This window comes from Fopius arisanus, unplaced genomic scaffold, assembly GCF_000806365.1.
Source record: "Fopius arisanus strain USDA-PBARC FA_bdor unplaced genomic scaffold, ASM80636v1 scaffold00060, whole genome shotgun sequence".
Classification (NCBI taxonomy): domain Eukaryota; kingdom Metazoa; phylum Arthropoda; class Insecta; order Hymenoptera; family Braconidae; genus Fopius; species Fopius arisanus.
The window spans coordinates 800,792-817,917 of NW_011887799.1; the positions used below are offsets into that span (position 1 = coordinate 800,792).

At 38.2% G+C, this 17,126-nt stretch overlaps 2 protein-coding genes across 3 annotated transcripts in view; both read right to left on the bottom strand.

Moving 5' to 3' along the window:
• Positions 1–12,323: 12,323 nt before the first annotated feature.
• Positions 12,324–16,652, bottom strand: LOC105268760 (S1 RNA-binding domain-containing protein 1-like). 2 transcript variants are annotated; one of them, XM_011308576.1, is made up of 3 exons: positions 16,566–16,652; positions 14,360–16,316; positions 12,324–14,028 (listed from the first exon to the last, which is right to left on the bottom strand). In XM_011308576.1, the coding sequence occupies exons 2-3, from the start codon at positions 16,304–16,306 to the stop codon at positions 13,270–13,272; spliced, it is 2,706 nt and encodes a 901-aa protein (XP_011306878.1). In that variant the 5' UTR covers positions 16,307–16,316; positions 16,566–16,652; the 3' UTR covers positions 12,324–13,269. The 2 variants fall into 2 exon arrangements, with proteins under 2 accessions (XP_011306878.1, XP_011306877.1); XM_011308575.1 differs by lacking the exon at positions 16,566–16,652 and adding an exon at positions 16,417–16,540.
• The window catches only part of LOC105268759 (suppressor of G2 allele of SKP1 homolog), a gene marked incomplete in the record, with an annotated part of 3,577 nt that continues 3,016 nt past the window's right edge, over positions 16,566–17,126 (bottom strand). The window contains 1 exon segment of the mRNA XM_011308574.1: positions 16,566–16,962.

The window sequence follows — 17,126 nt, forward strand, 5'->3', positions numbered from 1 at the left end:
AAATACTTGCTTAACGTGACGAGCATTTAATATAATGTGCACTTATAGAACCAAACAATGACTCTCAAATAATGCCAACAAACATTTTTTACCGCATGAATTTATTCTTCTATCCGTCTATCAACATTTATCTACTCTCAGTGCATGAGCTCATTGCAAGTACTTGAGTTCCGTGTACTTTTCGTTCAATGAGAATACAGACTATCTGGAATAAAATTCTTCTCTAGATCATCTTTTCTCCGCAGATTTATATTTTCGTCTATCCCTAGGGAATACTATCGTCTGTTGAATAAGCGGCTCTACCGGATCCTGTGGTTTTGGCTTTTGGCAAGATGGAGAATAACAGTTGGCAATAATTCTCCAGTTCCCAAACTTCTTGCAAATACAATCCTTCTCCTGCCACCACCGATGATTCATAGGTTATTGACTTATTAAATCACCCCGGAAGACCGAGGTAAAATGAAATGGAAAATTAGAGGTAATCCATTCCGATGAGAATAGAACTGGATATAGAATTCTACACCTCTTGTCCCATTACAATCTCCTGTAACAGCTATTTTTATTTCAATCCAGTCGCTGGACTTCCGAGCCCATTTCCTCGTTAGGATCCGGAGAAAATTCTCACTGCCTTATTCATTTCAAACGAAATGGAAGCGGGGAGTTGATTTTTTTTTTCGGGAAGTAAACCGATGGAAAAGTATGAAATTACTTGAGTGCCTTGTAAAAGAAAAATGTACAAAGGACTTGTACTATATACGACTCCAGTGGTCTCAGCGAAGCTCTCGTATCAAATAAAAATCCTTTTCTCATACCAAATCAAATTGGCCCGGCGAATTTTCCACACACGAAAACCATTATTCCGTAAAAATTACAGAGGAATTTATGGATTCATCTTTTTGCCAATGAATTCCAGTAAATTTGAGCCATTCCTCCTGTTATATTTTTTGGGTAATTCGTATTGAATATTTCATGTACATTTCGCACAGAAATATGATTTCTGCAATTGCATTAAATAACGGTTTTTCGCCAGGGAATCAAGAGTGCAACTTCCATCGCTATTTATAAATATCTCTAGAATATCGGAAGCTCTCGGGTGTCGATAAAAAATGGAAACCACATCCATCGCGTCAGTAAATGGAAAAATTCCCGTGGAATGGAAAACAGGAACAAACCTTGAGTAAATATTTGATCGATTATGATGCAGCGATGGTATTGAGCCGGATGGATGAATTAAAAATGTTATCACAAGCTGATCATAATCATTACAGCAATCAGCAATTAAACTTGTTTGTTCACCTGGTGAGCTAGTTGAGTTGTTCAACAGGAGAATTAGAGGCGACGTGGGTGGATGAGGGGTTGGGGATACAAAATGTCAGAGGGTGGGACACGTGTACATCGGGCCAAGGGTCATCCTGCGAACACCCGGTATTATCCGAGATACTGGAGATACTCTCTATCATCCTTATCCTTCCCAATGCGACGATTTTAATCACTTTTTATCATCCACATAATTATCCCAGCAAACTGATATTTCTTACCGTAATTACTGTACCGAGAAATTGAAAATTAATTCCTGAGTCAGAAGAATGAATTGCTGAAATAAAAATATGAATTCCCAAATCGCGAATATGGAGTAATGAAACAGAAATATGAATTCGTGATTCGGAAATATATGAATGAATTCCTGAAATGTCGGGAATAACTCGTTAATTGAAAAAATGGAACAGAAGGAGAAGATTGTGAAAGATTGGGGAAAAGGTGAATTTGATCCGTAATATGAAGAGTCGTAATTGGGGAAAAAAATTGAAACACGAGTCGAAAAGACTTGGGGGATTTATTCAAGCGTAAACACAGTGAGTCACGCGTCACTGAGGTAATTCAAACTCCAAGGAATCTCACGGGGGCTTCCTACAATGCGAATTACAGATATTGAGTGTTAGGAATGAAACTTCCAGGTGAAATTAGTTTTGGTGGAGAATTGAAATCGATTTCGTGTCGTACATACCATTTATTCACTCCTGCAAAATAAAATATTTACATGAATAAACGTAATCTAAAAAAATTGAGAATTCAATTCAATTATTTTGATTGGGGAAGCAAAATATTATTGGGAATTCCGATAATTGTAATTATAATCAGTAATCGTGAATAATTCCAATTTTTTATGTGTACCTCATTAATTGAGAGAATGCAAATATTTGTACATTAGACATTCAATTATAAAATATATTATCGTATATAATTCATCGGTAATAAATTTGAGAAATGACAGTGTGCATTTGTATTTGGAGACTTCAGTGTTCCTGGAGGCTAATATTTCTAGTCAGAGGATTAAATTCAAAGCTAGCCCCACAAAATATAAACAGCTGTTGACAGAGTCTCTCAAGTGCTAGTTAAATATTTACAGTGTCTTTTTTACTCTGCACAGTAAACTCAGCAAACGTGCCAAAGATCCAGGAAAATATTCGATATACATAAAATATAAATGCGAATGAAATGAAAATTTTGAGATATTCCCGGTGGCCAGTACGTGAGGGAAATGACAAAGATTTAGACGATCGAGGACTATATAAAAAATGACAAGTAAAATCCCAGTAATGGCGCACATCCATTATGTATTTGATGCCTTCCTGTCCTTTCTGAAGACAAAGGTCAACTGATACTGCACAACAACCAACTGATATGAGAAAAAGATAGAGTTCAACGTTAAGGTATTCATTTTTCCGATACTTTATCTGCATTGAAGGAAATGGCGAATGCTGAATGGAGGAGATATCGATGATGAGGAATGTCAAAGGCCTGAACTATTCTACGGCGGATGAAGACTCCAGAATATTAAAGAAAGTAGAAAAGAAGAGGAAGGCCCTCGGGAGGAGGACAAACGATAAATACATTATGCATTCTAGACCCGCTCGGATTACTTGAAATATCAGAATCATGCAGCCCCCGTCCAAGTTGGAAGAATCGATGACGGCATAAAATAAATCTCAAAGTTTTTCCTTTTCCAGGGCCAACGGAAAAATCGATAGAGGCGAAGAATTCGCTCATACAGAAAGTCATCCTGAATTGAAATAATCTGAATTTGAAAATCGGTCTGATTTACATCGACTTTTCTACTTGAATATTCTTCAAAATCGGCAAAAATCGGTAAAAATCGGTGGAAATCGGCAAAAATCGGCTCATTTTAATGATTTGTGGAATTCAACATATTCGATATGCGGAGTTAATAATGTAGGGCGACATTCGCTGGTGAAACCATGTGCTCACCTATTGATTTGGGTGCTGTTTGTTAGTCATCAGGTGCCGGTAATTTGAGGTGGCACGCTTGATGCCATAAATTGCATTATCAAATTGACAATTGGGGGGTCATATTCGAATGTCGTCTGTTATTTCTGGCAATACGGGAACACAATTCTTGAATCGAGAGCTGCATGAAATAACATTTGAATTAATAATGGAAATATTCATGACTGTTGGCTATTCCGAGTCGTCAAACCGAACAGATAAAATAATAACGATCGTTGCCGATCGCCGCGATTTTCATTACCATAAATTCCACCTGAAATTTTTATCGCCAGTTGATTTTACCCATTTTCGCAATTTGTCCGGAAAAAAAATCGGTTTTTCTTCTTTAAAAAATTTCTTAGCCATTATTGATTGAACTTCTCATGATTTCAATGGAGGAGATTCAATATTTTCTGTTGATGAATTCCTACGAGTTATGGCGGTTTCACTGACAACATTTCCGACCATTTATCCATCGGAACAATCGCGTGAATAGATATTCTCAACAACTCCAACTTCCGATGACGTGACATGCAGGGAATTTTTCCCCTTCACACCTTGAATTTTTAATATACGAGAGTGCATCACCTTCTGCACGATGACGTTTTGCTGCATGGGTTCTATGACGGTGTCATAACAAATATTGAAGGCTGTATGCAAATGTTTGGGTCGTGTCGATGAAGGCTAGATATTTGTACAAGCAGGAAACAATCTCGGTGATGGAAAATACAAAAGACAATACTCAGCGATCAATAGACCAATAATTCCTAAACTGCTAGAGTAATTAAATTATGTGAAGATAATTAACGTCGAAAATTGAAGTTTATGATTGACCACCCGAAATGTTTAGCAGTATTCCAAATTTATCTGTAATTTTTTCATTTTTTTTTTTATGGAAAATCGGGTCATTTTGTTAAATTATTATTTCAGCTGACTTCGGGGAAGTCCAGGAGCTATCGGTACTGCGACAAAACTTTTTTTTTATCTCCGAGGGGTGAAAAAGAAATATTTTTTTTCGTGTTACGCCACTGGACGGGATATTGATCGAGGAGTTGTGGAGGCCCTTACGGTGCCAGCCTATGTATCTCGCAGGCCCTTAGATAAGCCTTATACATACCCTTTGTCTCCTAGTAACCTATACAAATTTGCATCTCAGGCTTTATTTATTTGCATCGAAAATTAAAAGTTACCAGAGCAGTTGCGATATATCCCCGCGATATGCGAATTTATTTTTCAATTTCCCAAACCACGCTACGCCGATTAATCCATTGCACAATAAATAAATAATAAATTAGCCCTAATAAACTTATTTTACAAATCAAAATTTTTCAGTTGAATTTATTGCAACAATTCAATGCATCGATTTTGAGAAAAAATGTATTCTAATGAATTTATTCTAAATTGCGATAGATAATTTTTTGGCGTTGTATTTTTTATAATTTATGAATATTTTATTATATTTTCATATTTACGTATTGAATATTTTCGATGAATGGTGCATTCATTGATTGTTAAGGATGAATGATAGAAAATACACTTTAGTTCTCAGTGAAATTGATTTTTGGATGATTAATCGTTTCTATCAGTGCACCTCGATAAAGCGCACATAGATGAATACATAACGATCGAAGTATGTATCGCGATAACCCTCATTATTGATAAATCCCAGAGAATACAGAAGAGTGTCTACATGGCGTATGTACTGAAGAGAGGACCGGTATTGCTGGGATATGACCACTTACGAGACATTGTGATTTCATTGCGGCCGGAAATGGATCGATATCCGCAATACCCGGAATTCCGTGTTCAGGGAATTTAGGCCCCAAGGGGCCCAATACATTTCCCAATGCCTTTTCAAACGAAAGAACAATTCAGGCATTTTTTCATTAAAAATATCATTAAATATGTGAATCTGGAAAAATTTACTTGCCACCCAGAGAAAAAATTAAAACGATTTTTTTCTTAAATATTTGTAAATTGTATTTCAAATATTTATAACTTATACTTTAAATATTTTCATTTATATATATATGTATATGGTATATATTATTTTTAAAATATTTTTTTATATTATATAATTAAAAAAATTTTAATAAAAAAAATGCATACGTATATTTTGAGATGTATAGCTTAGATATGCGCCGAAAAATGATGATCCCGTAAATCTGTCAGTAATTTACCGTGAGGTTTGATAATCGTGTATTTTTTATCGGAAGGAATTTTATCCTGAAATCATGCTCATTAATTCCAGGATTATTCTCCAGTTTGGGAACATCATGTATTCCAGCTCACGCATTGAACAGAGGATTATCTGATGAAAATCAAACAGAAATGGCGTTTCATCCAATTCCCCATGGCCTGCCATTTTGAATAATCATTTCAATATTATTATTCACAAACTGGAAGCAAAAAGCTATTTGTGCTTTTATTCGTGAGCACACTGAAAATTAAACGATGGAATTCTCGCTTGAAAACGAAAAAGGATTAACAATTAATTCTCTCATCCATTCAACAATAAATAGATTTATCAGTTCCTGGTAACAAATGTTCATTAACAAAGTAAATTTCCTTCGAAATAATAAAGAATTCATTCCATCAGTGTAATCCTTCGTCATTGCCGTTCGTTAAACATTTTATTCCTCCAACATAGCCGCTCCAAATTTGGGAATCAAATTAAAATGTACTCCGTAAAATCCCATTTTTATCTCCTCTCCACGTCCAAAATAATCGCACAAGTCTTATTTTGATTAAAGTGGATTAAGAGGGTTATCCCCAACAATTCCAGGACCACCAGTTCCCTTGATGTGAAATTATGAACCGCGCGTTGTTCCCGATTTACTGAAAATAAAAATGAAAATTATTCCACCGAATAATCCGAAGTTCTCTGATAATTGGGGAATGCGTGAATTGCAGATAAAATTGCCGCCAAACCCGTTGGGTTAATCCAAAGAACATCCCGAAATCGCCAGACAGGCAGTCTGACTCCGAAAATAAAATAAAAAGTGGTGCAATGGATAATTGGAGAGTCCATTGATTTGAAGGATCGGGCTTGCAACATCGGGATTTTCATAATTCCCCTTTATCCTCATCCCAATGGTTTTTCACCTGGGGATTTTCATCGCGCCACCCACTAATCAACATCGGATCAGATCAAAGAGTCGGCGGGATTGAACACTCAGTTGCAAACTGACTTATAATCCCTTTGGCAATCGTGCAGATGACGCAATTAATACAACATCCCAATACTTATAATCCATCTCATATACACACGTTAAACTCAGCATCAAACAGGTTGACAGGGCTATTCGCAAATTTATTAACTGTCAGACCTGGGTATATCGGTCGTTGACACCCGTGAACGTGCGGTAATAACTTCCGGGATAAATTCAATGCGCACGGGATGATGAGGGGAAGGAAAAAAAAATATTGAAGGATGCAGTAAAAAAGATATATAGAGTAAAAATAATTGGGTGTAATGCTGTATTAAACTCACTTGTTTTTCCCTCAGCTCTGGCTATTTTTTTTAATTAGAACGTGGATGAACACTCGAGACTCACGTACACAATTTACAGCTCACGTGTGGAATTCCAGAGGATGTGGGAGAGTCTAGTCTGCAGACGTATTGCCTTCCTGATTGGATTGTACATAACCCCATATGCCATTATCGCCTTTGAGTGAGTGATCACCTGACCAATCATGGACATCTGCATGGGATGTCTGAATGGGCTTGATGATCTCGGATAATGATTGGCAGAAGAGGAAAGGGATTCTGTTGAAACAATGGAGATGAGTCAAAAGTTCAGACAAATTGGGGAAGCCTTGATGATGCTTCAATGCTACCTAATTTTCCAATTTGTTCGATCAGCACGGGAAAGCTATGTTCCTGTTGATGGCGTAACTCTGGAAATTGGCGACGGGCTTTTACTCTCTGATAATGCCAGTCTTTTTATCATTAGCTTGAGGGGAAGAAATTCATAAATTCATCAAAATACGCACCAATTCAGTGGCAATGGCTTTTCATTATCAACTTGGCATTTGAAAAATACCACAAAAAGATGGAGTTGTAGAAAGTATACAAAAGGATCAGACGGAAATTCTCTCGGTCGAACTTGGCATTGAGTCGAGAGAACTCATGCGCCTTTTCCACTTTTTCTTTCTCGCAAACCACCGTCGGCAGTTTCTGCCCTTTTATTTCTGGATTCTCGTAAATTTTTATTCCCATCTTTTTTTTGTTACTACTTTCACACACGCCATTGTCAACCTAGACGCCTCAAAACTGCATTTCAACCGTCTGCATACGTCATATACCTGCATGTATATAATGTGTTGGTACATAGTCTCCATTATAAAACGTTAACGCGGGGTGCATCAGTCCACGATGTCTGATGTGTCGACAAGAGACATCCCAAGTTGAATGTTGGTGAGAAATTGAAAGCAACCTTTTTCTCTTTGTCTTTTGCCACTTCTGGTTTTAACTGCAACTGTTACAAATTTGTCTCTGATTTTTCCGGGAAAAATACTCATCGCATTCACATTCGAACCCAAAACCGGAGTATTTCTGCTTCCGTATCCCTCAAAAATGTCGCTGTCGGGGATTTTTTTCAATTCCAAAGATATGAACGAAAAGAAAGTCATGAGTGAGTGTAATAAAAATAATAGAGGAACTTTGCTTACACTGCACGATGTACACCATTCATCTCGATAAAAAGAGGGACGATGTAGCTGGTGTACGAAATCAGAAATTCTTGAGACTCTAGACACGTGAAAGTGTGTATCACGGTCTGAGCACGGAAACGCGATATTTCTTGCGACCTCGTTCCAACTAATTGCCTCATTAAGCTAGTAGGACTTCCTTCGTTAAAAAGGTACAGTGTTTGGTTCTGTTGGGTTGAAAATGTTGATGGTCTTCTGAGTGCGCAAATTGTGATTTTAAATTATGACATTTTTCTATTGGAATTCAACCTCAAGCCCCAGGAATAATCCACTAATAAATTACATGAAATCACTCCTCTTATCCTCTGAAATCATTGAAGTCATCGCATTTCAAGGGGTTAAAGTTACTTCATATGATCTATACATACTTCTGATAATTTAAAATTACGTGAAATCATTTGAAATAATAAAATTGGGAGAAGCTTTTAAAATGAGTCGAAGTGATTTGAAATCACATTCACGACTGAAAATATCGTTAAGTCATTTTAGGAGAGAACAGGGCGAATCTTTTTTTTTGATCGGGGGTTAAATCCTCGGTGAATTGGTACGGGTGGGCGTCTCTGTCGTGCCCCTGAGTGACAGAATTGAATGACCCTTCAGATAAACTGAAGCTCTTCCATCAATTGGCTAACGATCGGACCTACGGCTCAATAATCCGTAATGACGATGGAGTGGAGGAGAAGAAGCCATAATAGAAGGTACGAAAATTTACGGATGAGTTCTTGCGTAACGGATGAGTAAGCAGAGGATTGTCTATGTGCATCAAACGTCTTGCACCAGCTGCACCTTGACTACGTTTTTCCGACGGGCCATTCAGAAACTGACGGACACTGTCAAAAATTGACGACTCTATCCGTGAATCCAAGTAATTTCACATTTTTTATTTCAATGATAATTGAAATCCTTCGTTAATTAAGATCATCCAATTAAAGATAATGTTTTTATTATGAGCTCAAAGAATTCAATTCTTCATTCCAGCTATTTCAGCGAATGACGTGATTTTGATTTAATTTAGTCGAGAAATGGTGTCATAATTTCAAGACTGAGATCAGAATATTCGAGTTGTCTAGTTCATACTTAGACATTCATCATCTCTGTAAGTATAATCGTCCCACTTTAGGACAACTCTCGGAAATGGAATATAATTAAGAATATTCGCACGAATTTAGATGATGGATGGGTGAAGAATCAGTGCTTCAAGATGGAGCGAGTGTCATCAGCAGAAGAACTTAATTTGATCTCTGAATTCAATATTATCCAGTATTTCCTCTTTCTACTTTACTCCACTATAGAAATTCTCATTTAAAATTATTTAAAAAGACTCCGTAATACTAATAAAAATCATAATTATCAACAAATTGTTGGGTAAAACGAAAGGATGAAAAATCGTGAATGTCGAACGTGAGGTATCGATGTATTTCGATTGATTGGAATGAAATCATCTTCGATCGGTATTCTGGGGAATAACTCTCCAGGTGCAGTCATGTTATGCTGATAGTAAATTATATTTCAGTGGGGCATAAGAATATTGAGTTCCATCCTGATACTATATCCTGCATTCCAATTGCTACGAGTGTCCCTGCACCTGATGTAACTTGCACGTGTCATGTAGAAATATAAGGACATGTACAGCCGTATATTTCAGGTACTAATATCAGTCATTGAATAATGTAAAAATATCGTTTGAGTTCTTTAGTTTATTTCCTCTCTGTTTTATCAAGAAAAAAAATAGCTCAATAATTAAACTTAATATTTGCAATATATTTTAAAATGATTATCATTTTTCCTATCGTCGATCTTCATAAATAACTGGTGATTTTTTTATAAGAATTGCAATGTGACGGACATTGCGCCCCTTTTCTATTCATTACCTCCGATTCATCCCGAAAATTTCTCTTTCTACATGACTTCCTGTTTTTCATGTGCTGTCATTAATTGGATGGATGAATTCACGAAATAATTCCAAATCAGTTACTCTCGGTAAAATGAACTCTGTCACGGGTCACTCTTGCGAAAATTCGAAACACCCGACGCCTATATTTTCCCCTGAAAACTTTCCACCCTCCAATTGACCTGTACTGCACGAATACGCGGTACAACGCGTTCAGAATTTTTTATTTTATATAAAGTTTCGTCACGGTCTAGACACTGGCTTCCAGTATATTCGACATGTGTGGACAATATTCTCTCCGTAGGCTGTAAAAAACCGGGATAAATTTACGATAATTTGGAGTCCGACGTCCATAACATCTTCAACACCCCTAGAACCCGTCGCCTAGTTATCGTACATAATTATCATACATAATCGTCAAAATATCCGGCAATCTTCAGCAATAATGGTCATTATAAATGACAAACTCCCGAAGATGACTGCAATACCTCTTCTGACGATTAATGGGTATAAGTCATCCAGCAAATCCGATCATCCGGATAATCCCGAGTTATATGCTTGATTTAAATAATTATAAGACAACAGAAAACAGTTGGCGACGGGTGTTTCACATATATACACGAATAAATACCCGTGGGGATAAAAAATTTTCTATTTCAGTGATAAAATGCCGGAGTTGGGAACATACGATTTTAAAAAAACACATACTTGTCTCAATTTAATAGATTCTTCGCAGAAATATATATTTTTCTCGATGTAACGCCATCCAAGACTTATTTTTTCCTTCTTGGGACCGACTGGTTCTCATCCGGGCAATCTGATGGCCATTCTCTCTCTCACTTGCTCAGTGTAAGGGTCAATGATCCACCAGGAAGCCAATCTATTCACGAGACTAAAACTGGGCTGACGCCTATAGAACTTTCCTCTCGTACTCATCCAATATCTCGATGCCTTTTGCACATCCGTTACATAACGTGACGTTTCACTCCCCAGATTCTCCAGAAATTACTCCTCAACTTGACTTCAAGTTCCAGAGCACTTCTTTTCTAGATTGATCTCGAGTTCCAGGTGATACTACTGGGCAATTGGGGTATTAGGTCCTGCAATTGCAGCTGCCAGTAAAAATTGGTTAATGACGATTCCGCGAATATTTTCAACTCGTATCCCTTTTTCACTCCTTCGATAAGGGTTTCTGCATACCGTGGTTGTTCGACTGTACCTAGAAAGTCCGTGCCTTATCATATGGAGCAGGAAATTGAATATGTCTGTGGTATGTGAAGCGTTATGATCTCGTCCAGAGATAAATCGTGTAATTTAATACCATCACGCGGTAGATATTCCCGGAAAATCGAGGATATTTCAAGTTCACGTATTGGTAATGACCACTGGGTATATCAATGGGATGACTGTTTCCCTTGGATCAAGCGAATGTCATGTTACAATTAAAATGGAGAAAATATGGGTGTGAATTGACAAATAGTGTTAAGCCTGGGTCAACACGTACTATCTTTGCTAGCACCAGCAGTCAACGACGCGGTAATGTATCAGCCCTGACCCTTGACCCCTTTTAATTACTCCCTCGTTATATATCTCCCCAACATATACACAACTAAGGTAAACGACCCCATGTACTCAGCTATCCGATGCACCTAAGCACTGTGGCGAGAAGAGCAATGAGGATGATTATTCGTTTTGGTGGTAGTCACAAGTTCCGAACTTTTTCTCTTCACAGAAAAATAGATTTGCTCGAGAGAAATAGGAGTGGAAAGTCTCAAATTAAAATCACCCCAAAAAGCCTTATCATCGCTAATTATAAGCGCTTTGTTATTAGTTGATTATTCATTATGATGAAATGGACTTTATAAAAAAAAACAATGCGTGTCAGTTTGTCGAGTAAAAATTAATAATTTTTTAGGGGTTGAATGGTGAGTGCATTGGTGGTTGTTTATTGAGATGATATTTGGCGTGAATTGATTTTGCCCAAGGGAATGTGGTTTGTGAAGGGTTTTTTCCTTTTTTGAAGATAAGCAAGAATGCTTGGTCAGGAATAGTGTTTGGGTTTTATGGAGTTTCGACAAGTCTTTAACATCCCTGAGTCGATATCAAGCCCACGAACCGTGCGGGTGCTTATTGCCTTTCCGCGAAATTCAGTCGTTCCCTGTAATCCTCTTAAATGTCTGTCTCTCTATGCAAAAATGTCTGCCTCAGTCGAAATGGTCTGGCCCTCTCACCCAAGTTCCAGGAAAGTGATCAATAAACTTTATCGATTTGTTTTGCCGATGCTGTTTGACTCTGAATCCCATAGTAATTCTGAATTTCAAAAACACTCGATTCTTTCATATCTTCATGTTTTTATTTGCAGCGATATCCGCGGGGGCTTAAAATTGCTGAAGAGTCATACCATTTACGGAGGCAATTTCAAAAATGATTGATCGATTGAAATGGATATTACAGCCTAGGCCATTACAGAAGATTGAACATTATTTTCCCCCGATAGAGTTCGTATTAGAGTTTGTTTCCGGAGTGTTCGAAAGACGAGGTACTTTTCAACGTTCAGATTACGTCGATGAAGGAAATGGGTGCGTCGCGACGTCGCGACGCCAACCCTCTGACTTTACTGTTGTTGGAGACTTCCACCACTCGTGTCTAGGGAATTCATACTGCTCCTGCAAATTGTCAGGAAAGCCATTGTGGAAAATATTCCGTTTTTATTCCTCAGTTTAACCATTTGCAAACACAGACTTGTGGTTTTCATACAGTTTTACCGTATATTCCCTTCTCAATTCTTTTGTCAGCGATGATCTGGCGTCGGAAAAGTCAGGAATCAGTTTTTGGTTTCAAACTCACTCTTTATTTCTCCCATATCTTAATCCCAATAGCCAGTAAAAAAATAATTAAAAGATTGCCATTAAAAATGATTTTCGATGAAAAATAATTTTCTCAGCGTTCAAGACACATGTGAATCTTACGTTCTACAAGTATAAAATACCTTTTAATAAAGATTAATGGAATGGACTTTGAATGAAACGAATATCACGTGAAGTGGAAAGGTCACTCAATAACAATTCACAGTACTCGTGGACACGTACACCTGGTGGTCCACAACAAATGAATCAACTCGTTCTCAATGATCAATAGAATTTCTATTGAACAGTTGTCCCTTACCTTCAGAAACAAATAGAAAAATAATATCAAGAGAAAAAAAATCTGACTACAGTTGCCCGTTCATTGTAGCTTACACAATGTAAAGTAATGAAATCAACAACTGGAGCCATGAGCCGTTCTTAATCAAAATCACTTTACAATTCCCTCTGCTTTATCGTATGATGTCAGTCACTTAATTCGCTTTTTTGTCTTCCCAATAATATGAAAAGTTCGAATTAATAACTTGTAATTAAAATCAAACCAATGCGCCCTCTCTCCTTCACAATATTTTGTACTTTGACGTCAACTCGTTGGCCAATCTTCAAAGTTTCCCCTTTCAATTGACTCACATGAATGAGTCCATCTTTACCCACTCCAACATCCACAAAAGCCCCGAAGTGCGTGACATTTCTGACTTTACCACTCAATAAAGACCCAATAACCAAATCATCAATGCTTCTCAAGCTTTTCCTGAACAATGGCGCATTGTTCTGACTTCTAATGTCCTCATCTCTAGCCATGGTAAGACCTTTGATAATAATTTCCAGAGTCGTGTCATCAGTTTTTAATTTTTTCGTGAGAAACTCGTACCCCCGAAGAGCATAATTCTTGATGGCGATGATAAATGGTCTACTGCCAATGTTCTTGGCGTCGAGGCCACAATCATTGATCAACGAATTGGAAACAGAGTAGGATTCTGGGTGAATCCACGTCTGATCCAAGTAATTGAATCCTATCAAATTACTTCCGCCTGACATTTTTGATACTGAAGTTTCTGGTTGAATTCTAATGAATCCCGCGCACTGCTCAAAAGTCTTGGCCCCAATACCTTTGACTTTCATTAACTGATTACGATTGACAAAGGGCCCATTCTCTCTTCTCCATTCAATTATATTCGCTGCTTTTGTCTCCGACAATCCAGCCACTCGTCTCAGTAAACACTGTGAAGCTGTATTAACATCAACTCCGACGAAACTCGCAGCTTCCATAACAACCTGACAAACAAATATGGAAATGACGTTAAGTGTACTCGTGGGGAAATAATAGAATAGTTGTTTGTAATCCGATACCGCGACTACGAGGATTTGATGGAAATTCTAGTTACAGATTATCCCGACTAGTTTTTATAAACCAAAGATACTGCTATACGTTCTATACTAAATATACAGCGCATGCAAAGTATATAAAAACCTTACGATACGTTGAATTAAATTCCATCTTATTTATATGAATTATAAAAATCATATGCCCTCAGATGGAAAGGGAAAGGCAAGGCTGCGACACGACTAAAGAAACAAAACGATTCAAGATCTTGCCAGCACCCACCTCATTCAGCTTCGTCATGAGTTGTTTCTCCGGCAAATCATGCTGATACATTCCCACCCCCAGATGCTTGGGCTCAATCTTCACGAGTTCAGCAAGTGGATCCTGGAGCCGCCTAGCAATTGATATCGCCGATATGACATTGCAATCCAATTTCGGAAATTCCGCTTTTGCCTCAGCGCCACAGCTGTAAATCGATGCCCCAGCCTCATCAACAATTGTATAAGTCACATCGAGTGGTGCAAATACCCCAGACTTGACGATATCCGACAGAAAAATCTCAGTCTCTCGACATGCAGTTGCATTTCCCAACGCAATAACATCGCACCGATGTTTACGTACAAGTGAGGACAGTTTAGCTATAGCCTCTTGACGTCCCCTTCCATCTTTCCTATGTGGATAAATGGTTGCTGTCTCCAAAACATCCCCCTGCTGACTGACAACAGCCAATTTGCAACCATGAGCAAAACCTGGATCAATACCGAGGACCACCTTACCCCGGACTGGTGAGGCCAGCAGCAGCTGTTTAACGTTCGTAGCGAAGACCTCCATCGAGGCTTCCTCAGCTTTCTCGTTCATTTCACTCCTCACTCTTCTCGCCACTGAGGGTTTCATCGACTTCTTACAGGCATGATTGAAGGCCTCATTAATCAGCTGAGCGTGAAGAGCCGAAGCCCTCAAAGCAAAACCATACAAATCCAACACAAATTTCCTCATAGATACCTCAAAATAATCTGGAATAATCAGCTTGACTGTGATAATCTTCTGAGATTCAGCCCTGTTGATTGCCAGTGTCTGATGAGGTTTTATATTTTTCTCCGAGGAATTCCAATCGTAATACATATCGTATTTAATTGCCTTGTCATCAGCCTTGGCGTCTGCTTCATCGGAAGTCTTCGTCTTCTTGGTCTGTATTTGGATCGATATTTCGCTTCGCAAATCGTTTATCTTGTCGAATACCCTTTTATCTTTGTTTATTATATCAGCTATGATGCAAACAATGCCCTCTTTTATCTGTTCTTCATTCTGAAGGCCTTCTTTCGAGATATTGATAAAACTCGCCAGGTGTGGAATGGCCCCTCCACGGAGGACAAGTATGGCTGTGGGCTCGAGACCGAGATCTCTTGCCCGTTCTGCTAGAGATTTTTTAGTGGTCTTGTAGAGGCTGTGGATATGCTCCAGCTCATTCAAAGATCTTATTGATTTAACTGTCCTGTGGATCTCCGGTGTCCACTTGTTAACCTTCTCAATGGCTTTTATCACAACATCCGCTTTGTGTTGTATCAGTTTCACTCTGTCAAAGCTCTCTTTTATTAACCTCAGCTCATCAGCTTCGAGACCACCCGTCGCTGCTTTTCGATATCGCGCTATAAAAGGCACTGTATTGTCAGCTGCAAAGAATTGAACGAGTATTTGAGCTAATGATCGGCTGATTCCGTGTTGCACTTCGATATAATCGACGTCAGTCCACTCGCAAGACGTGTATTTTTTGGGAGGTTCGTGGAAACTTGGTTGAGAACGAGTTGGAGAGATAAGTCTTCTTCCGACGATTGGTTGTTCTTGAGGACGACCTAATGTTGGATAGACGCTTCTTGGATAAACTTGAGACCCAGCAAGAAATTCCTGTGTTCTCACTCTCTTCGATTCGCTGGATTTTGTTGTCTGACTGAATAATCCCCCCATCTCTATTGACTCCTCACTTTTTCTTTTCCTAGATTTCTTTACTGTCTCTGAGGATGAAACTTTGATTTCATCGGATAGAGGTTTTCCTGTGGTCTCTCTTGCTTTTTTACTGGCTCTTGGTTTCACTTTTTTCGATTCCCCTTCGGAATCCGATATTTTAAGCACTTTTGGCTTCTTCTTGGTGACAACCTTTTTCTTGGGAGCTGGATTATATTCTTCATCTGAATCGGATATTATGATGGTTTTATTCGTTCGACGATTAGTCATCCTCCCCGCCCTGTTGAATACGATAACAATTTATTAATATTCTCTTAACAATCCTGAGTTAATGCATTACAATTAAGTAGTAACAAAATTTTCGTGAATATGATACGTACAGGGAGGCTGGGATGCAAGGATGGAACAGTGCATATTCGTGAGAAATCAATTGAAATAATTGATGGAAACAGGATGTGGTTATGAGCAGCGCTGCCAGAGGACAATGGTTAACTGAGTGACGCTGACAAAGAAAAAAAATACATGATACCTTATCGCTTGGTTTCAGATTCTGAATGCACATGTGATTTTTGAGCCCCTCCACTTGCAGCTGTCCATGCAAAACAATAATAATACCGTGTTTCCATAATTGCGATCGTCTCACATATTGCATCCAGTGGAGGCAGTGGAGATCAGCCCAAGTACATGGTGTCAATCACGATGTGAATTCTAACCTGTAAGTGCCGGATAATTCCGGAGTTGAATTGGCTGGAGAATATTTTGGAAATCGATTTTTGATAATGTCAGGGCAATCAAGAAAATTACTCGATGCTCTGACGTCGAGAATCAATCGATCTCCATTGCTGACGAGTGTTGTGGAAGGCGCAACAGAAAAAGCTCAACATCTTCAGAATAAAGCCACCGAAAAATATGACACTTTAGTGAAGGTAAATACATCTAATCTGATTTTTTGAATGGATGAATAATTTCCTGGAAATTCAAGCAAAGAGCTTGCATATTGAACAGTTGTCCCTTACCTTCAGAAACAAATAGAAAAATAATATCAAGAGAAAAAAAATCTGACTACAGTTGCCCGTTCATTGTAGCTTAC